The sequence below is a fragment of the Apostichopus japonicus genome, chromosome 2 (assembly GCF_037975245.1).
Source record: "Apostichopus japonicus isolate 1M-3 chromosome 2, ASM3797524v1, whole genome shotgun sequence".
NCBI classification, from domain to species: Eukaryota; Metazoa; Echinodermata; class Holothuroidea; order Aspidochirotida; family Stichopodidae; genus Apostichopus; species Apostichopus japonicus.
In genome coordinates this window covers 6,632,434-6,659,913 of record NC_092562.1, presented here as the reverse complement: position 1 = coordinate 6,659,913, position 27,480 = coordinate 6,632,434, and the positions used below count along the sequence as shown (strand labels likewise).

The following is a 27,480-nucleotide window of genomic DNA, read 5'->3' as shown; positions in this document are numbered from 1 at the left end:
TGCACCTCGATGTTAGATAGATAAGTCTTTCTAAATGAAAGTCTAATCACGGGTCAGATTTGACTTTTGTTAAAATATATTTATGACTGACATATTAATTCAGGGACCAAACAGAAGCAAACTTGTAGATTTCTAGATGTGAGCCTATCTCTGGGACCTAGAGATATCGTAAAATATCCTTGAGAGAGACTTTACAACAGTGATCGACATAGTTGGAGTTACTAGCACCACACAGCTATACATGTGAGATTTTGTAACACCACGTGAGGATCTACCTGTAGCACCACACATCACACACGCACCCACACAAATAAATGTAGTGTAAAAATACATCGGGTGAAGCAAAATCACAAGAGGGATGTTGTAACATCAGTCAAGTTTGTATTACTCTCGTATTAATGATCTACATGTATATACACCTCTTTTGATAAAGAGGCGGAAAAACAAAAGCAAACGACAGCAGAAAGACTAAGAAAACACAAAGGTGGTGTTAGCTTTGAGTCTTTGTATTATAAATATAGTTCAGTACCAAGCAATATCGAAAAATATCTTACATGAAAAATTGAAATAAAAATCGAAAGAAATGACAATAATTAATTTTTTAATTGCACTTGACAAAAACTACAAGACAGTTGGCATTGTTATCGAAGAAATTAATTCACCAGGGAGAAGGTAGTCATCATTATTTCACCAGGGAGAAGGTAGTCATCATTATTTCACCAGGGAGAAGGTAGTCATCATTATTTCACCAGGGAGTATAGGTAGTCATCATTATTTCACCAGGGAGAAGGTAGTCATCATTATTTCACCAGGGAGAAGGTAGTCATCATTATTTCACCAGGGAGAAGGTAGTCATCATTATTTCACCAGGGAGTATAGGTAGTCATCATTATTTCACCAGGGAGTATAGGTAGTCATCATTATTTCACCAGGGAGAAGGTAGTCATCATTATTTCGTCTACTGGTTTCAAAGTTATAAATCGCCTCATATGAGCCGATATGACGCCGCATTTACTCAGTATATGTGTTCAGTGTAAATGCTTTGACCTACATATCTCAACCCCCCTCTTCATCCCGCCCGAGGTGCAAGTGACATGTTTATAATGTTTATAATGACCCACATAATTGGCAATAACAATTCTGTTTTTGTGAAGCGTGTTAGAAACATAAGGTGACTGACCGTCAGTTAAGTGTACGCGTGTTGTTCGGGGAAACGTCAGCAGTCTCTAGTGCCCCCCCCATAGGTGAGGCTGAAGGTGAGAGGGATACCGAGGCCTTCTCACCCCCCCCCCCCTCGGGAGACTCTACGGGTCCTCTGGTCGGGAAACATCGCGAGATTTAATTGTGCCTGAAGGTCTATGTGTGTATTTTCTATGTGAGATTGCAGACGCATTCTGATTTACATTTTAGTCTACTATGTGGATTTGCTTAACACGGTAGATTTGATTTGACCTGGGTCATTAACTTTAATCTTATCTTTAGAATAAATGTTTTCCTTAGAAAAAAAAACCTTCGGGCACAATTAAGGATGGGAATAATGTTACGTTAAAGTGGCTTTCTCAAAAAAACTCAACAACAATGAATAAATACAAAATGTCGTTACATAGCAATAATTTAATTAATCTAAGTACAAAAGTTATCATTACGTTACATCTTGTGATCTGATGTAGACGATTTTGTTTCCTTAGAGCCAGATTAACTGATTAAAGACCTTATAACATTGCTAAGATGCTGTCATGGCATTCGTATAGGAGAATAAAAAAGGTGCCGAAAAAATGATACAATTAGAAGAATTAGTTTTCTAGAACTTAAAATGTACATAGGCCTAATTGGAATGTTGATATGGAATATAACTTACAGAGTAAGTATAAACTAACCTTCAATGTATAAATACTTATAGAATCTTCATAATCTCACCAAGTATAACGACTGCTTAAACGTTCGCTCACAATTAAGGATGGGAATCGTGTTATACGCCAAAGCGGCTTTCTCAATAACATGACTGAGAAAAACAACCACAAAAAAAAATAGTCGGTACATAGCAATAATTTAATTGCTGATGGATTTAACAACAACATCCTTGGCGGTACCCAGTGTACCAATCTTATTATTGAGTATCACTGTACGAGTGCACTATAATCTCTCATACATATCTGCCATCGATATTTACCGTGTAACAACAAATGTTAAACCTCTGGTGCGTTTATAGCTTGAATAATTATCACGGATAAAATGATTACACTCCCCTAATAAGAAACACGGACAGAGAGACGAAGGGATTTGAAGGGTAAGAGAGTGAATGGGATAAACAAAAATACTTGCCTGTTATTATATATATTATTTGGATTATTTGGATCTGGTTGGCATAGTAACCGACTCAAATCTGTAAACCGAAATTTCTTTCTTTTATTGAAATTCAAAATTGGCAGAATGCTATATAACATGCCTAAATGACATTCAGCTATTGCATCCTCTCGTATGTTAATATTCCTACGTCTGGAGGCCGAAAGGGCCACAAAATTAGTGATGAATAATGTGTCAGCACACGGCGACTATATAGGCATATACCATATTTATATGACATAGCACGCGTGTAATATAAAAGTGCATGCTAATGGCGTTCAATGTAATATTACATATTTCGTGCGCTTTTACAAAACAATCCTGTACTTAATAATTGCCATTATACATGTGAGGCTGTGACCCTGCTGGCATTCCATAAATCCATATTTCATCGATTAGTTTAACACTATTTACATGAATCGAAGCATCTTACAAGACCTTCTGCAAGAATATTGGTGCGTGGGAGTTATCATCATATAGCCTGTACGCTAAACTTTGTGCTTTTAGCTTTTTAACATCGCCCTAATTGATCGTTCCCGGCAAGAATTGGTCCACCATTTTTGCATGTCTATTATATCTGCTGTTCTGTTCCCCGCGTCTCTTCTTGCCTTTATTCTACCAGCGATCGGGCACATTACTTTACGAGATATATAGTACTGGCCGATTAAATCCATCTGGACAGAACCTTTCCGCTTCCACTCAAAATATTCATTAAAAAGCGTATTATTCCTATCTAACAATTTTAAATAAGTGGCTAGACCTTCTATCGTCTCGAAATCATCTACGTGTATGAAAGACTTCGGTGGAGCCACTTTTTGGTAATCTTCTTTGGATGGACCATAGACCACAGGGATCATATTATTTTTAAATGGCGCCCTCCAAAACTTTTCGGTTATGTAATCTGTGCAGTGACTGTTCTCTAAAGCCAAATAAAATTTATACTTCCGTAAAATTTCACCACATTTGGGGTTTTTCGGACATTTTTTAGTCCCGCAAGATCCAAAAGTGTCCAACGGTATAAATTTTTTAAGCTTTCTTACAAAGTCTTGTCTTGGCCATTGTGTATTGTGACAATTAGATCCAATCCAGGCAGCGAAGTGGGTCTTGTTGACTGCCCAGTCGGTGGTGTCGGTATCTGAGATGAGAGGTTCACCAGGATTGTACCTGCCGTAAGGAGAGGGGAAGGTAGAATCGCTGCGATAGGTGAAAGTCCAGTTAAATCCATGACGGGCCACGTGACTGTCCAGTGGCTGCGTATGTACAGGACTCTCAAACGAATTAAATATCCACACTTGATTTGGAGAACGCAACCTGTGGAGAATGTAAAAATAAATGAATAAATAAATAAATGAGGCGGAAACTATAAATCCACATGTAAACTGTCATACTGTCTAAGATGCAGCGAAATAAAACAGATTGAATATATTTCACAATTTACGGGGTCTTATTTTGAGACAGTTTTGGCAAAACTTTTGTGACAACATCACAAGGCAGAATAGTGTTTGATGACATCAGCTACAGTTACTACGGTGCTTTATTTCAAGCAAGGAGTTTCCATAACAACTCCATGTTTCAAGTACAACCTGCTCTTTGCATGGCAGAGACGCCAAACATGTCACAAACCAGGACCCCTATTTATCCCAGGACGCAATACAATCATATAAGTACAGAAAGAGAGATACCTTATAGACGTAACATGGACGTACAGTGAATACAACAGTATGATAAAGTATGACATGTTCCTCGAAATGAATACAAAACACGGTTTCTTTGTAGACTATAGCAGAGATACATTCGACCTAATTTGCGGGACAATAATTGCTCCGTTTGTAAGCAGTCACACGTACGCACGGTGATCTATAGAAGAGAAAAAAACAAATAAAGACTTCTATAAGTGTGAAAGGAAAGAGTAAGATATACAATCAGGGTATGTCTAGCAAGAATAGCGCATCGATGCTGGGTGTGTGTTATTACGTCAATGAAACAGTCCGAATACTGTACATATAGGCCCTATGTACTAACTTACGACAGGCATTAGGATACGCTGGATACAGCATTATTACGTTATATATAGGGCAGCATGCTCTTAGTTTTCGCATTTCCAGCACATATCATTAAGTCAAAAAGTTCCATTAAAATATTACAGTATAGAAATTAGACCTAGGAGGAACTCAACAAAAGCTGAGGTGAACTTATCGGCGTGATACCTCTATAATATGAGTGGGAGAAACAAACTAAGGAGAGGGTTATCAATGAGGACAAAAGGAGAGAAAGAGGACCATGTGAAGATACAGAGAGAGGCAGAGACAGAGAGATGGAGAGAGATAAAACGGAAGAAGATGGCAGCCTACAAATGATATTGTTATTTAAGTATTTTTTGATATTGATATTTGATATTTTTTATATATTTGATATTTGATATATATATTTGATATTGATATTTGATATTGATATTTAAGTATCTGAAGGGTTTATTGAAGGAACATAAAAAATGACTTCACTGAATGTGACTATATGAAGAGACTTCCAAAGTTTGGAGTTAGTTAACCCGGAGTATTTTCGTTTATTTATTATCATTTTTATTTGAAAACGAGAATTAAGTCAACATTTCCAACCATTCATACTTGAGAGAGACATTTGATTAAGTTGGTTTAAATTAGTGGTTATGTATAAGTATACAGAATACGTGTTTCATGCGATCCCTGTTTAATCAATTTATCGATGTAGCCAGGGTGTGGATACAGAGGAGAGGGTACAATCTCCGTATAATACAGACATACAAGGGAACTGGGACCACATTCTTTGGGAGGTGGAGAAAGCAACTATATATAGCTCGGTATAGTATATGGCTATAGTATAGGCGCATTCTCCAATATATTTTGTCTTTCATTCGTCAATCTTGGTACCTGTAGACTACGTCACTGAGTATGGAAGGACATTGAAAACAAAATACTGCATTGTTCACGAAGTGCAAAAAATATTATAAACGCTTTCCTCCAATTCCCTTCTAATAGATGTTAAATCGAAGACCAGGGGGAGAAAACCAAAACACGAAAAAAAATTCGCGGGTGAAACACAACGTAAGCGACAATAAGTGGCTATTATTTTGTTTCTTAAGCGAGTGATCCATCATGTTTTTCTTGTATCAAAGTGATAACGCATTGAAATTGTAAATAAATAATAACAAACTTTACTTTTGTACAAACAGCCGCGTCTGTTAGTTCAATTAACAAAACACATGACTTTCCGAACACGTCCCTGTTTCTATAAACATTTCGTGAATTTCAATCTATCATATAACAATCATTTATATAAACCAACTGACGTAAAGTTTATTTTATGCTAATGCAGAACTACTCAGTACCGTGTTCGTTATTTATATTACGTCTAATATCTCAAAGTTCTGAGGGAAAATTTGGTTGTTTATCGGTATACCATCCGCATTCTTAATTCATGAGCCTTACATGTTACTTCCCCAGTACATCACCGACCTACATAACACACAGCATGTATATGAAAGAGTGAAAATAAACGAATATTAATTATTCAGATTAACTGGAAAGGATGACATACGCTCTCGCATGAGATTGATATGAGGCTCCCTGTACAGTAATAAACATACCTTGACAGGCTTTAACACAGTATACTATGACTAGTATTTGTATCGATATATTCCCCAGTGTATTAACTAGAAATTCCTCCAGTTAATGATTAGACCAGATAACCTGCTTCTTGTCTCTCGTGATGGAATGATAACTTAGATTTAAAGAGTAACAAACTCTGCTATAAAACCCTTTAACAAGACAACAACAAGATGAACAATGCCAGCGTATGAAACCAGCTCATCACATATATATATAATGTATCTAAAAGGCCGTAATACATATATAGGGACTATCATCAATGCCAACGTATGAAACCAGCTCATCACATATGTACTAAAGTATCTAAGAGGCCGTAATATATACATATATAGGGACGTATAACAATGCCAACGTATGAAACTAGCTCATCACATAATACTATGTAACCAAGAGGCCGTAATACATATATAGGGACTATCAACAATGCCACCGTATGAAACCAGCTCATCACATATATATAATGTATCTAAAAGGCCGTAATACATATATAGGGACTATCATCAATGCCAACGTATGAAACCAGCTCATCACATATGTACTAAAGTATCTAAGAGGCCGTAATATATACATATATAGGGACGTATAACAATGCCAACGTATGAAACTAGCTCATCACATAATACTATGTAACCAAGAGGCCGTAATATATATATAGGGACGATCAACAATGCCAGCGTATGAAACCAGCTCATCACATATGTACTAATGTATCTAAGAGGCCGTAATACATATATAGGGACTATCATCAATGCCAACGTATGAAACCAGCTCATCACATATATATACTAAAGTATCTAAGAGGCCGTAATATATACATATATAGGGACGTATAACAATGCCAACGTATGAAACTAGCTCATCACATAATACTATGTAACCAAGAGGCCGTAATATATATATAGGGACGATCAACAATGCCAGCGTATGAAACCAGCTCATCACATATGTACTAATGTATCTAAGAGGCCGTAATATATATATAGGGACTATCATCAATGCCAACGTATGAAACCAGCTCATCACATATATATACTAAAGTATCTAAGAGGCCGTAATATATACATATATAGGGACGTATAACAATGCCAACGTATGAACTAGCTCATCACATATATACTAATGTATCTAAGAGGCCGTAATATATATAGGGACGATCAACAATGCCAACGTATGAAACCAGCTCATCACATTTGTACTAATGTATCTAAGAGGCCGTAATATATATAGGGACGATCAACAATGCCAGCGTATGAAACCAGCTCATCACATTTGTACTAAAGTATCTAAGAGGCCGTAATATATATAGGGACTATCAACAATGCCAACGTATGAAACCAGCTCATCATATATACCTTTGGCCTCAATAATACTTTGTGATTCTATTATCTCTCAAACGTGGTTCTGGAAAGAAAATAATTAATGGTTTACTCAGCCAGCCGTTTTTAAAACGTATAGGGAATTGACTTCTTCATGGCATGGTGCGCACTTTGATCAAGCATTTAAACATTACTATGATCAAACCAAACAATACGAAGATTTTGAAGGATATTTATTAACTATAATTGCATGGGGTGGGGTGGGGGGGGGGACGGGAGAAGGCGGAGGACAAGGAAATTAACGTTATTAACAACGAAAATATTTCAAGAAAACAATGAGACTAACTTAATATTACGTATCTTACAAAGAATAAAACTGAAAAACAAATTTTTCAAAATAAGGAACCCCATAATAGGAAGGTTTGTCATACGTAGGCCTTTCCTATTAAACAGTATTTGAGTTCACTTGGTATATATTGCTGCATAAAGCAAAAACAGTAATAATAATAGTAATAAAGATGAAAAAAGAAAAAAAAGGATAAAACACAGGCGAAGTATTTGCTGCTTCAAAGACTAAGTGGATAAAGACGCAATCAATCACTAAAATACATAAATTAATGAACCGTGAGTTCTTGAAATTGGAAGACAAAGAGAAGAGTTTGAAGAATTCAAATGACTTTTCAGTTCAGCGAGATGATTGTACATTAAACCACAATTTATATTCTTAGATATAGATTATGTCCCTTGCGGGGCGGTTACTTATTGTGTATAGGTTATCAAGGGAACATAGGACATTGACTATCAGAACAAAACTACGACTAGAGTTCAGGAATTTCTTTGATGGATTCAGATGATAAATGTTGGGGACACACGAGCGCAATGACGCCAACAAGAATATCATCGAACGAAGATAATTCGCGACCAAGAATCACCTGATGGCCTTTGTCATATAAGATTGAAAAACATTTAAAGATGTTGTACAGCTAGGCTATATCCTTAAAAAATATACAGAACAGGCTAATGAAGATAACTGATAATAAATGGTAGATTATGGTTACAGATATAATGACGTCTCTGTCCTTTTAAGTTGTAATTAGCTAATAATACTATCACCTCAACGCAAAATACAGTTTTCTTTTACAGTTTTTTTGCTGTTCTGGTACGTAGGCTATATAATTGATGTAAAAAAAAAACAGCAATAAATAATTAGTACATCTGATGGGAGGTTCACGCACATTTCTATAGGCCTGTGTAACATATTCTATAGCAGTATATATCATATACATAAACACTGAAGCCACTATCTAAGGCAGGGGTGGGCACGAAATTGATATTGCGTGCAAATCATGTATACTAGTGACATTTGGGCCCAGTCCGTGCAATGCATGCATGCTCTGGAAATATATTATTGTGGATAAATAAATGATGAAGTAGTATTTCATGCGCATTGATTATCTGTTAATTCGAAGAAAAAATTGACTGGTCACAATTTGACCACATTTTCAAGTCATCTCCAAAATATGATACCTTTCCTCCGGTCATTGAGCCATATTCATCGTTCTCCATGTACCGGTACCGCATTTATCATGAACACGCATAGAACAGACGTAATTCTTAAAGCCACTATCAATTTCCCACGAGCGGCACGTATATACCTCAATACAGGGATTTGGAACCTCAGGGGTTGTAGGAGAGTTTGGAAACTTTGCCCGCGGGTCGCGCTTAACCTACCTGTGCTCTATTTTTTTTTACTCTATAAGCAGTGGCGTTGCTAGGAGGTTCAAGGGGGGGGGGGATCACGTGCCCGGGCGCCGGGTTTGGGGGGCGCTGAAATGGGAGAAGGAGAGTTATAAAAATAAGCACTTTTTAGAAAAATATGACGAAATTGATGTATGTCGCGACAGGTATGAATATTTTCCAGTTACTAATAAGAAGCTGAATGTAGTTGTTTTTATTGGCAAATTTAGAGATTGTGATTTCTTTTCAGTCCATTTCGACTATTTTCTCTTTTGTTTTATCCTGTTCTGTAATAACTTAATGGCACGGAAATTTCGGGTATTTCAGTATATAGTTCCAAGGCAGTATACGAAAAGTGGAAATATATACCACGACGTCGGGCGAGACTATCTGCTTTGGCACTCCTTAGTATTGAGCGCGATGAAGCAGACAACATTAACTTTGATCATGGGCGCAGATCCTGGTGGGGACAGCGGGACGCGTCCCTACCAACTTTTTTTCAGTGGTGGGGACATGATATACCGTGTCCCCACCAATTTGTCTTGACCAAACGCTGCATTTCAAATTCCCCTGTATTGAACTTTGGCGCAGTTTGATCCAGCATTGTGCAAATGACATATGCAGCAGTTCTCATTTTATTGTATTTTATCCACAGTTGTTAAATATTGGACGGAAATCGTATTTGCGGCAGTCTTTAATTGTTTTCTGGGAGAGGACCCCAGACCCATCGTATACAAAAGTCTACTTGGATTATTTGTGCCCTGATTTTTTTTTACCGCAGACGCATATGTATTTCCCCAAACTAAATTTCTAAGCCATGAGATCCAAAATTTAAGGAGGTTTGGGAGCATCATTGGGTCTGGGACTCTGGGAAGTGTTATTTCCGGCGATCTAGGAGGTATATTTGCCAAAAAAATTCTTGAGCGCCACTCGCAAACCCATGTTCGCACTCCGCTTAGAAGTCGCTAAAATTTTGAAACTGATTTCAAGAAACATATATATACTTACGCTGGTAGTTTGTCCCATTCTATAAAAGTAAGCGAACCTCCCGGAAAATATACAGCATCGGTTTCATTTAATAAAGAAAAGTCGTCATTTTGTATAGTTTGCACATAAATTCCACTTCCAGGACAGATATACTTATTCTCCCACTTTCCACGATTCTTATTGGCAAAAACTCCAATCACGATGTGGTTTCTGCTAAACTTAGATGAATTTTCATTATTTGTGTGTTCCGTGTATGCGGTGGGTAAATCAACTTCACGGCCATGTGATACACGTAGTGCATTATGTTTAACATTCACCGCAGACAAGTTACCAGTAGACAAATTCCACTCAGTTCCAGTCACCAGCCTAACTTTACTACCAGTAATCAAATTATCGTTATTCCAATAATGTGACAAAAAGAAACCGTTTCGTAAGAAAATCCAAAATATGATCGTAAAAAAGACAAACGAAATCTTTCGCCGTCGAAATGCTCGAAGAGACGTAAACAGACACATGATGACTCTGTGACTCTCGGAAGAGAGATGACGATAATTATTAGAAGAGAGAATGACGATCAATCTTGGAAGAGATAAGAGTTAAGTCGAAATCCAAGAGGCCGGATATAGACGAATAAGTGAACGCCATGATATCTTAACATACGCCTATAAACTTATCGTGGGGCTTCGTCATTTAATTAAACCGCCTCTTGACGAAGTTAAAAGAACGTTAGGCAAAGAACTTACACAAAACAACAACGTTTCATAGCGATTTTTTCTGCTAGAAAATCTGGGGCAAAAGTTAGCCAAGCTTGGTGACGTCAGTATCCCCCTTTATCTCCCACTCTGGCCAACTGACCGTCACAGTGATTACGTGATTTTTCTCGTTGCTGTATAGATCAAACCTTCAGCTACATCTGCTTGGATCTAATGTGTGGAAGGAATGAAGTGTAAATAAATGTGAAGCTTAATTGTGCAACTAACTGGCCTCTAAAGATCTTGATGCGGTTTCGTAGTTGAATGTTCACATAGTCAGTACACATAATTATGCTACTGTATTTGCACACAGAAGGAAATCATGCAAGGGTGATCCTACTATGTTTTAGTAAATCACAATAGAAAGATACAGCACATTCTTCATCTATATGTTTGGTGTTATGTTGAATAACGGCAACTATAAGTATTGAATGTAATTTCAATTGGTCGCTATAGGCAAGGGCGTAGGAACCGGGGGGGCTGGGGGGGGGGGTGGGGCGCCAGCCCCCCAGTGAAAAATGTGGAGGGGCGGAAGTATCATTCCGCCCCCCCGCTTCGCAAGTCAGAAAACCCCTTTTTCATTTCCAAATGAGAAAAAAAATCTCATTTGGAGCACCAAATTGCATCTTAAGGCCAGGTGAAAATACAAAATTAAGTTTACAAAATGGAGTGGGTGTTGAAGTGTGCTATATTGCACCAAATTGCATCTGAAGCCACCTGGAAATGCAAAAAAATCCAAAGGGGAGGGGGACACCCCCTCCCCTTAGACCCCTCCCCAGGCCGGCCATCAGTATTTAGCCCCCCCACTCAAAAGTACCTTCCTACGCCACTGGCTATAGGGAAAAGCACCTTCACACTTCATTGTAGGTAAATGCAAACTTTTACTGGAGATACTGGAGATAGATTTATGAATAAAAGCACTAGTTGCATTGAAGTAAAAGTGAAATCGCCAAACCAATGATATTCCCATGATGCTCAATTTGATCGACGATTGTTTGGTAAAGGTTATTACAGAGCTTCCCCTTTTTGCGAGAGAGTATTCTCGAGCTTAGATGTGGGTCTCAGCTCTGGAGGGGGACAGAATTCCACGCCGTTTCGTTTATCTGTACATTATGTCACGATGTCGAATTTACTGAATCCTAAGAGCAGTGTCAAAAAATGAAGTTTAATAACATATAAACTTCAGTTTTACGTATATATTATACTCCAGATTATAATTATTTGTCGTAATTGGATCTAAATGTAAAGAAAATGACTGCAGTTTACATCATTTTTTGGCTAAGACTACGAGTTGTAGAAAAATGATGACGTCAAACCAAAAAGTTTGGCACGGAGCCATGGCCACAGAAAACGCTTCTGTGCGTATGCATCACGTATAATTCATTGCCGAGTTGACTTTGTTGTGTACGTAATGTCGTATGTCATATACGAACCATCAACAGACAGCAATAGTACTGCATCAACGATACTATACATACTATACCTTTTCGATATTCGGTAAAGCTACGTGATGTAAACTCTCACTAATATTTCTTATACATTCTTGAAGTATTTTTCTTGAATGTTAGGCGTAGGTTAAGAAAAGAAGTGGCTCAGCGGGACGAAAGCAGTTTGGCTTAAATCACAATATCTTGGCCTATCGGGGTCTGGAATTTAAGGCACAAGTTGTTCTCAATACCGTGCGAGATTCACGAAAGTAGCCTAGCCGTAGCGTTACGTAGTAAGACATAACGTTAACCTTTCATTGCAATGTGACATAGGCTAAGCTACATGGCACCAGTTCGTCTCCTAAAATGTTTTGGGCGGAACTGAGACAATTGCTCTGACCAGAATCTCCTTATAAAAATTTTGTTTGTCACCCCATTTGAAAACATTTGGTTATGAATGAATATAAATGGACCACTGTCACAATTTATGCTAGGCACGTACCCTGGTAACTAATTCTTGGTCATAGGCCTACTCAGCATGTCACTTGTACCTGTTAGTGTTACTGCCTAGGCTATGAACAGTAAGTTCTAACTCTAAAAATTAAAAGTAATAAGCTCAGTGGCAGTTACGCAAAACCTAGCTAAGATTGGTTTGGGGTGCATCGTGTACACCTAGCAAAATAGCCAAACGTTAGGTAGCCTACAAATATATATGTGTATAACCTTTTTTTTTAATTGCATGATTTAAATCTTGATTACGGCAGTGGTAAACCTGATGTAGACTATGCCTAACAATATAGTTTAGTTTATTAGAAAAAGGGGATCAGGAGGGACACTCAAGTCCCCATCAAGGACCCTATAGGAGAGAGAAAAATACTGAAGACACAAACCCTCAGACCCGATTACAATGCAAAAAGTGCTTGTCCAAAGCATTCTTAAACCCATTGAAATTACTTGCAAGTACAACTTTCGCAGGCAAACGGTTCCACTCATTCACAACCCTATTAGAAAAAAAGTTATACCGAATATTAATCCTACTTTGTGACTTTTGGAGTTTAAGACAATGACCTCTGGTACAACTACTATTAGCAAACATGAAAAAGTCGGTAAAGGATAAATTGTCAAAACCATACACTATCTTGAAAACCTGAATCAATTCCCCACGTAACCTCCTAAGCTCCAGTGTGGTGAGATTCAACAATTGTAACCGCCTATAATAAGGAACACTCTTTAAGGAACTAATCATTCTAGTAGCTCTCCTCTGGACCTTTTCAAGTACTTCCTTATCCTTAACAAAATATGCACAGCATATTTCAGATGAGGCCTAACCAACTGCTATATAAAGCCTAACTACGATGTCCTCTTTCAGAAAACTGAAGTTCCTCTTGATCATACCTAAAACCCTATTACCTCTTTTAGCAGCTTCAAGACAATGTTTAGAAGGTTGCAGAGATGAGTCAATGTAGATACCTAGGTCTCTTTCAACAGAGACCTGTTATGTTAGGCCTAATAAAATTGAGGTGGCACTGAAGAAGTCATGGGACATTTAAAGTTGGGAAGGGACTTTCTCTAATACTTTCCCAGATTATTTTCATCATCTCGGATTTGGTTTCCTAAAATTGCAGACGAACATACAATGTACATGTTTACAGGTGAAAAATAAAAGTTATTTCTGCACCTGATATTTGTGTGCGGAAAGTGATCAGCGAAAAGTATGGGATGCCGAGAGTAACAGAAACTGCCTAGGCCTACCGTGTAGATTCAAATCGTAGCAAAAATACTACTAAAGACTTAAATTGAAGGGTAATAGCGTATGAAATCAGTCTCACAAGTAAACTAATTCTGGCAGCAGCTGTACTCCCCAAACATAATGACGCATTACAGGATTAGCCTAATGAGTAATGGATGTTGCATTTTTTGTAAGTTACACCAATGAATTATTCATGAGCAGCAAAACAATTTCTCTCCCTGGGATAAGAAATTAGTGAAAATAAAGGTAGCCACCCACCTACTACATTTTCCAAATTCTGTCCTGTATACATTGGTTAATTGAGATTTTGCCATCACCCCATGTTAGAGGCCCACCAGAATATAGCCCAGGCTAGGCCTTAAACAGCCACTGGTCCAATTTTGTATGTAGGATGTAATGTTGGTTCAATTTTATCTACTATGTGTACTGTATCACACAGTACTCTGCACCTGTACAATGCAGAATAAACCCCACGCTATGCCTTAAACAGCCACTGGTCCAATTTTTATTTTGGTACGTAATTAATATTGGTTCGTTATTACCTACTGTGTTTACTGTATCAAACAGTACTCTGCACCTATACACTGTGTACAGACACAATGCAATTTGCACATTGTATACATTTGCAGGGGCGTATCCAGGATTTTCCAATAGGGGGGGCGCCAGGCATGAATGATCGCCGTCCTGGGGGATGGGTCTAAGGGGAGGGGTGTACAATTTTTGCTTTCAAAGAAGGGCTGAAATGCAAAATGGTGTCATATGCATGGGCGGCGATCCGTACTTCCGAGTGGGGGGGGGGGAGGGGATATGACCTTGTTGACTATCTAAGCGTAGCGCCACCATGGTTGGCGCGAAGCGTACATGAAAATTTTGGGATTAACAAACCCTCTAGATGGCCGGAAACGGCACTTCCCGAGGTTTCCAAGCGGCATATACCCAACTTTAAAATAGGGATGTCATGTCCGAAATATCTCATAATCAGGATCCAAAATACTTTTTTTTTTAATTTCGGGTGTTATTTTGGGAAAATTGCCCCTGTCAATCTTGTTTCAGGCGCAACGTTAGAATGTTCGAGAGCTCTGTTATATTATTCGATGAAGAAAATGGCCTCATGCAGGCTATTATAGGCCTATACACATGCAATACACAATTACACATAGTTACATTCCTAGGTACCGATTGCTAGGGCATCCAGGTGAAACGTGTATTAAGCATTACCCTGGTTACATGAGATTCTCAGCTGTTCGAGGGAACATGTACGTGTGTAGGCCTACTATAGGGCCTATATGAATACTATGAGCGTGCATATATGTACTATATCAATACCGTGGGCGCAATAATACATTTTGTTGTTATAGGGCCAATGAAGCCTACAGTCAACTATTTTTGCTTTATAAAGACGCATAAAGATCGCACTGCGTTTATGGTAGACGAGAAATGAAGCTAAAAAAGAGCCGTACATTAACGAAGATGCATAAATGTAGGCATGAAAATATTCTTATCCCTGGCATTTGGTGGGGGGGGGGGGGGATATGGTGCATTACATCCCCTCCACCCATTTTCATGGGGGATATATCCCCCCTCCACCCAGGATCGCCGCCCATGGCCATATGTGATCCATTTTTCGACCTTAATAATAAGCAACATTTCCAGTAAATATGGACACAAAATGCACAATTTAGTATGGCTGGCATGTCATTTAGTGTTTATAGTGATAATACAAACACAATAACCATCTATGTTTCTAAAACTATTATGCCGCCGAACTTCGCCAGAACCTTTTTTTGGCAAACAAAAAATAAAGCATACGGGAGGGGGGGGGGGGTTGAGCGATCACCGACATCTCACACAAAGGTCGTCATCAATTTTTTTTTTTTTTTTTTTTGCTAAACTTTTTTTTTTTTTTTGGTGACGGCCAATAGGGGGGGCGCGCGCCTGTTGCGCCCCCCCCCCCTGGATACGCCCCTGCATTTGGATGGGTTTTATGGGAGGGCATCTTTCGTACGCAGTTGCCATAATTGACGTAAATCATCATAGTAGCACCGTAGTGGAACTCATATGATCATACGAATGAGTGGGAGGACGTAGTCTTCTGGTTTAGTCAATATGTTGGTTAGGCAAATCCGACAGTGCTCGAAATATATTTTGCAAAGTGGTAGCCCGTCGGGCTTTTGGCTTCGAATTTTTGGTATCCCGACCATGTTTTGTAGGAGCCCGATATTTGTATATGTACTTAAGACCGATATAGGTAAATGAACACAATAATTTTCTCCAAAGGTGTAAAGTTTAAAGCCACCGATTTTCGCCATCTTTGTTTTTGTTTGCCCCAGAATAGTACACATGTCAAACGGATTGGGAAGAAAACATTGATAAAAACACTGAGTCAGTATACTGACTCAGTGATTTTATCAAGAAATATATTGATTGCATAAGTTTGTTACTTTCACAACAGAAATACACCTTGATATCTTTGGTGCCATATATATTACACTAAATGTATGGTGGTAAACAAACACCCCGAATATGGGATATGAAATGCGCTCTGGACTGATGTTAACCGAAATGGATATACCGTTCCCTTATGGGTTATAGAATCACCCCTAAAAAGTTTTGCCATCATATACCCCCTGGTATGTGACAAGTGGTATACAAGGTAAAACATGATACCCCTACCATGGTGTTTGGTTACATGATCCAAATGGCAACATATACCCCACTTTGAAGGGTGTCAACATATACCCCAATCCAGTGCTATATATATATATATGTATATAAATATAAATAAGTAAATGTATATATATATATATATATATATATATATATATATATATATATATATATATATAAAGTACTCTTTGGAGACACTGTCGTGACTCTCATACATCTGTTACAGTATACCAACGTGTTTGTGAACACATCACGAATCAATTGAATATTAAAGGATGGCAGTATACTGTATATGTACACAATGAAGTTTGGTATGTTATAGACACCTCACATGTTATCAGACCGATTATACCTCTGAGCCACTTTTACTGTTATGAGAAATACTCCTTTATGCATCAGAGGCTAATCAATGAAAGGTGACCGGGAACTATAAGTTTAATAAAACATGCGCGCATTCCATAAGTTCATTTCCTCAAATGCAAAGTCAATAGGCAATTTACGCTTATAGCCTGAAATAACATGATTTGTCTTTTTCAAGTTGGTCCCACAAAATATGGTGTTAGATTCCATACATCATCTTTTGTTTGTATGAAGTATAACACAATGTGGGTCAAGTTATTAGAAAGTTTAAAACAATGAAATAATATTAATATTTAGCGGTGACCAGAACTGCAGTCACAACCCTTTCTTCTTCTTTTCTTCATATCAACACTAACTTGTTTCAAATACCATCCCTTAAACTGTAGATCATACCGCTATCACAGACGTGTACGAGGAAATAAGTTGAGGCAGCGCATGAGAATTTCCGTTTAGCACATTTACAAGAATGGTCTCATGGCGAGTTTAATAATATTGGGAAATCCCCTTCCATTCTTTACGCCTACTTTGGATCAACCCATTTCCGTAGTTGACAATAATTCCAGCTATGCTGCATTTGAGTGTTTTATTAGGCATTCATTGACCCTTTAGAAATGCAACATTCTTTTTTTTATAAATGAGAAAATGAATCTGTCACAGTGTAAGTGACAAAGGGAGAAGGGCTTCCTTCAACTCTCCAATATCATGCCATGAATCACAGCATACATTGAAATAACGGATATATCGATGACCATTCAATAGAAGGTCAATTATCTTTAAAGGAGTACTTTACTTCATGTTTTGTTTACATTCTGTATATTAGAAACGATTGCCGTCAGTTTAAGGTCTAAAGCACCTTACATTTCTCAAAGGGGAGGGATATCACTCCCATTACACCCCATCCCTGGACGACTTAACAACTCCCCCACCCCCCCCCCCCTCGAGTACACAAAGAGGGTTTGCGCACTTTGTTAAGTCACAGCCAGTCCCGTAGTATTATTTATTTGAGTAGAGTCGGGGAAAACTTGACGAACTGGTTTGAATTAGTTCACTTGTAAATTTTGAAGTTTTAAAGTATTGAATTGTTTACCTTGTTTCAATTGGAAGAGAGCTTTTAAGAACATCCGTGACCAACGGCCCTGCATACTTATACAACAACGATAATTGTAACATTGATTTCATTTGAAAACTTTAGAAATTTTAAACGACTCCAGTTATATGCGGAATATTTGAATAATTGTCTGAAACCAGGTATCGAGGACCCAGGTCAGACCCCGGGACAATGATGGTCACCAGGTGGCCCAGGTCAGACCCCGGGACAATGATGGTCACCGGGTTGCCCAGGTCAGACCCCGAGACAATGATGGTCACCGGGTTGCCCAGGTCAGACCCCGGGACAATGATGGTCACCGGGTGGCCCAGGTCAGACCCCGAGACAATGATGGTCACCGGGTGGCCCAGGTCAGACCCCGGGACAATGATGGTCACCGGGTGGCCCAGGTCAGACCCCGGGACAATGATGGTCACCGGGTGGCCCAGGTCAGACCCCGGGACAATGATGGTCACCGAGTGGCCCAGGTCAGACCCCGGGACAATGATGGTCACCGGGTGGCCCAGGTCAGACCCCGGGACAATAATGGTCACCGAGTGGCCCAGGTCAGACCCCAGGACAATGATGGTCACAGGGTGGGTCCCACCTTTTCCCATTATGTATGAAAATCAAGAACTTGCATGTGAGTGCGAGCTACTGACACATGAAGAATTTAATCAAACTCTGAGGGTGGCGCTCAATAACAATGACCTCTTTAGATGTACAGAAAATAAGACATTATCTCCACTGCAGAGTGGATTCAGATGGTCCAGAGGTACGTATATATGCGCGTTATTCCTGCATTGAATCACATTTTACAGTTACGTAATTTGTAACGTATAACCGTTTGCTTGTATAACTGCTATCGACTGACGAGAGCGGGCGAGGGGTGGGGATGGGGGAAGGGTGCGACAACCCTGGTCAATTGGGAGTCCGGGAAAAATTTGGGAGGAAGAATAGTTGATTCGCATTTTACTATTATACCTATAAGGAATAATGAAGAGTGCAAAAAGGGAAGATAGTTGACAAAATTGTTCCCGTGGCCTGATCTGGCTAAGCCTGATCTGGCTCTTGGCCTGATATGGCCCCAGGCCTGATCTGGCCCCAGGCCTGATATGGCCCCAGGCCTGATCTGGCTCTGGGCCTGATCTGGTTCTCGAACTGATCTGGCTCTTGGTGCTTCTAAGCCTTCTATTTTGGCACAGCATTAACTTTGGCTCAATACGTTCAGGAAGTAGTTATGTGTCATAGATATGCTCATTATTACTGTCTGTTTATATATTAGCGTATATTGGAGGTAAGCTATATAAAGGGCAACGTACTAATGTAGACAATTGAAATACATATCTAAAATACACGAAATTGTCTGTTTTCAGACATACCATATGTCATGTATTGCCGTTGGACGGATCCATATTTCCTTATTAAAAGGAGGGGCGGGGAGGTTTGTGGCACAGGTCTTTGAAGCACTGGCAGGCTCCTATATATGTAGGGGTTTGAATGTTATCCCCCCGAAATATGTAAATGTTAGACGTCAAATTGTGCATCCCGAGGCATATAAAGGCTCTACATTAATTAGGCTTTAATTAGGTATGCACGCAACTTTGTGCTAATAACTACTTTCAATATTGTTGCGTGGGGTTGAAAAAGGGGGAGGGGGAGGGGGCAGTACACCATAAAAAGGCCAGAACCAAGGTAAGGTAATTTCAAAACTTTGGTGAAGTTGTTGCATGTTAAATACGTTAGGGCCAAAGCAATTAATCTATATGCAAACTACGGTACCTTACAAATAGAAATATTACCCTTCGCCAAGTTTTGCTATATCCACGACCACGTTAAATTTCTTACAATCAAAGTCGTTCAAGGTTTGTATAATCCATGCTGTGTTACGAGCTTCCTGTATTTAGTTCAATGAGTTGTGCAGTTTCAGTGAAAAGAAATGAATATATATGCAAGCTTTCGTATCACTTACCAACACACAAATACTGACAATTGGTTGGTATAAATTATTATATTTACATGAGGGAATCTTGTTGCTAACAGCATCATTAGCCGTCTAAAGCAGAGCTCAACCTGAAAACCACTCATATCATCACCCTTAAAGGATTGGTTCAGTTGCCATACATGTTTATGTTATATGAAAAAGGAAAATAAAAGAAACACAATGGTGAAAAAAAACTTTTCAAATATCTTTTTCGGTTAAAGAGATATTCAAGTGTAAAGTTTTATCAGATTGTGTAGAAACTGCTGAAATCTGACTAGCTGTGAAGTCACATCCTCACATTCCTGAAAAGTCTTTGTTTTTTTTTCTAAATATTTTGTGAGATTTCATGACTTTCAACCAAAAGATATGTCAGGAGATCTCATATTTGTCAAAGGAAGTATTTGAGATTAAACATCTGAAGAATTTTTGATTATATTATTTTCAAATGTGTTAAAAAATGTAAATAATTTTTAAAGAAATATATTCGCAACATGTTAAGGAAGTGAGGATGTGACATCACACCCTCACAGCTATAGTCTTTCTACACCAGTCATTTTCAAAGAAATTTTGATATCTTCAAAGTGTCATATCTCCTTAACAGAGCATGCTATCATGGTAGTTTCTTCACTGTTCTTTTTGTCTTTTTGTGCTCTTTCATACAAAATAGACATGTCAAACACCTGAACTAATCCTTTAATAATTTCATCATTCGCTTTCTATAATTAAATCACCGCGAATGTTATATACGTGTATTTAGGGCAGCAGTGGTTAATGTCCATTAAGTTGAATCCATACATGGTATACTCTAACGGATTGACTTAAAAGTGATATCATATCCAGGTAAGCACAGTTCCGAAATGGGTTATATCAGTTCTAAACATCCGGATGTCCATCCTGCTGTAGAGTCGTTCAACGCTTGTGTAAGCTGATGACCTGATCTTTCTGATAAATACCCAACTTCAGATGAATACGAAATTGGTTACGCTTAAAGTGGGTAATCATTTTCTTCAAACATTACCTCATAGACTCCGACTTAGCAGCCTCGGGGTACCTAGGTCAATCAGTGGGCCAAAGGGGGTCAATCAGGGGGCACAGGAGTATGGGCTAAATAATAGTTTCTTCTCATGTTCATAATGTACTAACGGAAGAATGAAGACTTGAAGAGGGGCACGGTGACATATATTACCCGTTTCAGTTCCGCGAGATTTTACTGGTTTATAACTTGTTCAGTGCTAAAGGGGATCAGACCTGTCCAGTGGTTCGGTGCGTGGTACAGTTCTCTATATCCACTCTGATCTTCGTTAATTTATAAAAAAACAATTTGAAAGAACAATTTGAAACTGAAAAATCAGTCGTCGGCTATCAGCCTTAGCTACTGTTTCCTTGACAAAGTAAACACATGTGTGTAACTGTATATTATCAGTACTGGACAACAGGCTCAACCTTACTGTATGGCGGCTCCCTAAATAGAAATATATCTGGTGAGTAGGGGAGGGATGGGAGCATAAGAATTTGATACAACCAATATCACTAGACTTGCACGCAAATCCACCATCTAGACGGCAATCCAATGGTTTTGATACAGGTTTTGATACAAGAGATAGCCACACTCCTTGCAAGCATATCTCAGTTTTACTTGACATGTGCGCTAGCTTATAAACAAGATCTTCGTGTTGACCAACTCGGCTATAGGCAGCTATATAGGGAAAATCAAATTTGGTACGACCACCGTTCAAAAGTTGTGTGTAGGGCTGCTATTTTGTCAATCTGTGATGTCATAGTGCTCCCAGTGGCGGAGCTAGAGGTATTGGTCAAGGGGGCGAGAATGGTCTGTATAGGGGCGCTTTCGACACTATCTAAGCAGAGCGCCACCACAGGTTGGCGCGGAGCGTACAGAAATTTTTTGAGTAAAGATACTTCCTAGATCGCCGGAAATGACCCTTTCCTGGCCTTGCTAATTTGCAGATAAACGAAGAATAAATAGGTGTCATCGCCAACAAAATGTGACAAATGTCAATAGGTAGATGAGGGCGCAATAAAAAAGTAAATAATTCGCGAATAAGTAAAAAGTGGTAAATAGCTGATAAGGGCGCGGACAGTCCATTTGAGTCCGTCAGGGGGGGGGGGGGGCATCCGCCCCCTGACTGTATGGACGCTCCGCCACTGAGTGCTCCAAAAGGTGAAAGCTCTTAATCTCCTCTTTGGTTTTCTGGTTATATTCTCAAGGAGGATGAGAACAATGTTAGCACTGAAAGCATTGCAGTTAGTGACGTCATATTTAGACTTGATCAAGTCTCCAATCATTTGGAATAATAGCAATAAATGAACCCTCTTTTTTGGGGAGGGGGGGGGGGCTGTTCGTTACAAGCATCGCTATCACATAGGACAGTGATGCTTGTTGTGTTTGTTCCCCTTTAATTTCACGCTATAGAAAACTTGTCGGTGGAAGAAACCAACCCCGCACTTGTAGATTCTGCGCCGCACAATACAACGGATATGTTTTGTTTGTTATCGACGGAAGTATTGTTCCGTGCCTCATATAATGCAGTAGGTACAGAGTGCCAGCAGTCGGTTTCTGACTGGTTGTAAAATCTCAACAGTTACATATAGATATCAGCAGCATATAGGCGACGGTATTGCTTGGCATTGTCAAAAACTATATAATGATAAAACCATACTTAATAATTCAGCTATAAGTTTAGAATATTTTAGCTGTTAGACGCTACGGTACATGTAACGCTGGAGGTGACACACGTACCTTGTCGTTAGTTAATATTGGGCTGGCCCCGCCTGGACTCTTATAGACTGTCTAACAGTTTTCATCAAACATGGAACCATTGATTCACATACTAAAGGTCGTTTACGATAAGACTTTTAAAAGAAGATTTACATGTTCAACATTCATGTTCAACATTCATGTCGGTGTTTTCCTCAGTTCCTGGAGATGAATTCACTCTTTCTCTTTCAAACTATAAGACACATATACAAACGGTCACGTGATATTTTACATATTGTATATTTTTTATATAGCAAGTGCCAAGGAGGACATATTTACCAACATGCAGTAGCTAATTGTGAGTGGTTTTTGGCATTCGACAAATGCTTGGCTTCGCTTCACTTTCACCTCTATCGTTACCTCACCTTCTGGATTGAAAAATACTCCCACTTCTAGAAATATCAATGAAACTGACATCTGTAAAACCTTCACCTTCACCATTACTGTCAGCCGTCCTGTCAGCCACATATCCGATTTAGGTAATACTGGTAGGCAATTACTGGTTAAGTGCAACAATCATCTATGTAAATTCTTATAACGGACATTATATTGACAACCTTTAGACACCTTGACAAGCAATTCAACGTTACCGCTTGGCTGTCAAAGCGTCCAAAGGTTGGCACACTTGGTTTCATCTTGAATAAAACTGTAAAAAAGTCGGTAAATTACACAATTGGTGTGTTTATTCTAACCGTTCAAAAGGTTCAAATCATAAAATTACCGTTGCAACAGCAGAAAATTAAGATTCACGCGAGGCTGGCTTAACTTTTCTGTCTTAAGGTATTGCTTAAAGTAACACATGAATATCTTTAAATATTACATCTCAAACTGACAACATTTCATTGAAGCAGCTTCCTTAACCGGTATAGCTGAAGAACCACGAGTACATGATCCGTGCTAGTATACAGTTGCCAGGTGTAGAGCAATAATTAGTAATGAACAGGAATTAGTCGTTACACTAATAAACCTATACAACAAACAGTTCATTGATACCACTTTTATCACCAGGACCTATCTTAAAGGCATTGAAGACTCGCCCCAAACCGCTTGCGGCCGTCTGATAAAGTTAACTTTCCGTCGCTTGCAAGTGACGTTTTGTTCGTGTCGCTACAAAATGCAGACAGTACAGTAATGAAACGTGATACCTTGTTATCTCTAGCTGGACCTGAGATGTCCATCGCTGTATCGTTAGTACACTGTGCTGTGGGTATTGACCGCAGCTGTATGTACTGACTGTATACTAGTGTCTAATTACCGACGGTAGAAGCTGTGTGTATTTTCTGGGATCGATGTTGGTGTCTAACACTACTGTTACACCTCATTCGAAACTAGGTCAGATTACCGGCATTAGACGTTTCTTTTTGCGCGAGTCTTCACACCCTTTAACCGGCAGTGAACGACCACCGTGTTATGATCCGAGTTAGTATAGTTGCATATTTCATTTCATAACCATCAAGCCGTGTAACGGTGTTTATATACAGAGATAATTAGAAATGTACGGGCATTACTAAGTTTACTCATAAACCTATAGCCTATAAATAGCAGCTCTTGCTGATAATTTCTGTCATTCCAATGTATACCGATTTACACTTACAATGACTCAACCATCCTTTACCATGTATGTACATTTTGCAATATTCTTAGATATTCACCATGGTTTGCTTAAAGCAACTCTCTATGTTTCAGACTGCACTAAGACTTTGAATGTTACCTGTTTCACATTCAACATCTGCTAAAATAGATTTATATAAGATTAAGATTTATTTAAATAGATAATATAAGTATAGAGTGTAGTTCAAATCTATAAAACTACTGAAATAGTAAACAAACGTCGAGTAACTTAATCGAATCAACGACTTTAGTCGAGTCACATGAGGTCCGCCGAGAGGTAATGAACATTAGTGACTTCTTTCAAGTCGACTAATTATCTGTCCATGTGACATACCCCTCCTGGACCCTCCCACTTTACACACTTAATAGAACTTCAGAACAAATACTCTTTCTGAAATGTATTTCTCTTTTTAAAATTCAGCAGCTTCTGATGACCTTGCCCCACCCCCCTGTACTCCCAGCCAATATCAGTGTGCAGGTAAATAATTATATAAAACAAGATGCTGCTTTTGCTGTACTGAAGTAGGTTTCAAACAGAGCTAGTTGGCTCCGAAATAGCTCGACACCTCCAGCCCCTTGAGAAATGGTGAATGTACGGCCATACCCATAACCAAGTCAAACTGCCCACACCTATGTGTGACTTGAGACATTGTTAACACTGAAGCTCAGACACTTACCTACTCATGTTCTTGAAGTCAGCTTGGGGTAGAGAAGTTTGCGGTACGTAAAGTGCGTGAGCGTCTTTAAGATATGGATAATGTAATGACTGGACCACTAGAACATAACAATTAGTCTCTGGACAAACATATCCACCTTGCCATTTTCCTCCATTACGCCCAGCGTACACTCCTATCCTCACGCAAGGCATCGATTCATTAAAAGTTTGTTCGCTATGAGAATTAATTTCGCTCTTTAACGACTGTTGCAAATTCTTGCTTTTATTACCGACACTGTTGAGAGTAGTCTTATATGATGATATCGTCGTATTGTTAATACCACTCCCCGACCAAGTGTAGTTTCCTTGCGTCATATCTATGCCAGCTTTGTCCCTTTCAAGTACTAATCTCATATTTGTAGTTCCAATAAAAACGTCGTCTGAGAAGGCTATGTCTCGAACAACATATTCATTTCCGATATTGGTAAAGAAATCACGAGATGTTAGAAGCGCGAGGATCAGAACAGACATAAGCCCAAGACATGATATGAAAACAAAACCCCTGCCACCCTTGAACCCATATCGTAGCAACCGCATTGCAAATGAAAAGACTCAGTTACCTCAAAATGTCAAACACAGAGCAGTCATAGCCTATATGTTCCGTTGACAAAAGTATCCATGTAGACTACAGCAGGTATCAAGGATCGAGTGGTATGATGTCATAACTGTATGTTGCTAAGTATCTCACCAGTCAGTATATATATATATATATATAGCCATGAGAATATACACGCCACCAATCTTGGTACATTACTGTGTCGCTTTGACTACCGGTATAATTATCACTATACCCGTATGTGTCGTGTATATAATGACTTTGTAAACTAATATTCTCCTTAAACATTCAAATTTCAAACCTGTTGGCCTAAAGACTTTCACTATGGCATATATACATGTAAAGGTTATACATGTAGTGTTCTTATCTGTATGACTTTGTTTACGTCTCTGTCGGTGATTTGAGTTGTATTCTGTAATTGCAGTTAGTACCAGCGCCACCATCGTGTCCTTATTATCGAATTAATCCTTATTACACCTGCATGCTACGAATCATGAGATTTACATATAGGCATAGAACTATAACATAGAACTATTTTCTTCAGAATGTTTCGTTAGTGTTTTCTTTTGCGTCAAGCAAGTGTTGAATGACAAACGCTTGTTACGCGCATGATACGTGAAATAAAGCAACTATGTAATTGTCCTATTATACTATTTCCGTGGTCAAATAAAATCATAACTGTAAGTTGCTAGACAAATAAAAACAAATTGTTCCAGAACTCCGAGTATGTTTCAACCAGATGCAGATATGGCTATATAGTCCTCCTTTGGTGGTCGACTCAAGCTGCATGAACTTCACGTAAATGATAAATGCACAAACATAATCACATCGAACACTTCCACTTGTTACACACGGTGATGTATATATATATCCTAAATGTTGGCTGCCAAAGTTACATGCTAACACTCCAGCTCCGATACCTAAAAAGAAAGCGCTATAGTTATGACGTTTGCTTGTATCGTATCACTTATGGTTATGATCCTTGGTACACATAACTGGCGATTCAATCGAACATACCGTGCCGGTATGCAGCACGCATGAGTCAACCATGATTTAAGTTACAGAGTATAGAGTTGTTGATCTCAACTATTGCAACGCTGCGATGCAGTAGGCCTTACCTGCATGTGTTTCACAGACGCCTCTAGTACTCGACATGTCAGTACATTGTTACGTGTGTATGGAATAGGAATTTGTGGTTTATACTGCAATATTTCGATGACTCCCTCTTTCCACACAGGGCTAGAAAGTTCACCTGTCGTTAGATAATATTGTAATATTGGATGATTTTTCCAGACATAATTTGTAGATGGTTCTCAAACCGAGGGGCAGTTCCACAAATGTCAATATGATATCCATAGTCCGACAAGGCGATTCCAACACATCTCAATGAGAAGATCCAATGGTAAACAGATTCACCTTGCTGTAGTTTTTTTAAATCCTCCTTTGCGGAAATAATCTCGCAAGACAACTTGGATGTCTTTCTGAACCCCTACCAAATATCTCATATACCAAATTTAAACACAGTGATGAACTGAAAGTTGACGGTATTTGACCCTAACAAACTCCACAGTACACCATAGTGTCACCCGTAATGCAACATCACTGAATACTATGATTAGTTAGATTGCAACATGATACAACATAAACTGATCAACGCTCAGTGTATAAAGACACATGGCTATTTCCATATATTATGTCTTAAAGTCTACCGTTCCTAACTAATGCAACAGACCTTACCAATGGCAACGAAAGAAGCGGAATATACATG

At 38.8% G+C, this 27,480-nt stretch overlaps 1 protein-coding gene across 2 annotated transcripts; it reads right to left on the bottom strand.

Annotated features, from left to right (window-relative positions):
• Nucleotides 1-485: 485 nt before the first annotated feature.
• On the bottom strand, nt 486-26,823 carry LOC139976248 (alpha-(1,3)-fucosyltransferase 7-like). 2 transcript variants are annotated; one of them, XM_071984856.1, is made up of 2 exons: nt 25,119-26,823; nt 486-3,654 (listed from the first exon to the last, which is right to left on the bottom strand). In XM_071984856.1, the coding sequence occupies exons 1-2, from the start codon at nt 25,691-25,693 to the stop codon at nt 2,847-2,849; spliced, it is 1,383 nt and encodes a 460-aa protein (XP_071840957.1). In that variant the 5' UTR covers nt 25,694-26,823; the 3' UTR covers nt 486-2,846. The 2 variants fall into 2 exon arrangements, with proteins under 2 accessions (XP_071840957.1, XP_071840968.1); XM_071984867.1 differs by lacking the exon at nt 25,119-26,823 and adding an exon at nt 10,049-10,760.
• Nucleotides 26,824-27,480: the final 657 nt, after the last annotated feature.

Excerpts from the sequence above, each read along its gene's own strand:
- LOC139976248 (XM_071984856.1), bottom strand. The coding sequence starts at position 25,693 with ATGCGGTTGCTACGATATGGGTTCAAGGGTGGCAGGGGTTTTGTTTTC. Across the intron at positions 3,655-25,118 it reads GACTTCAAGAACATGAGTAG|GTTGCGTTCTCCAAATCAAG; the intron begins GTAAGTGTCTGA and ends CATTCTCCACAG.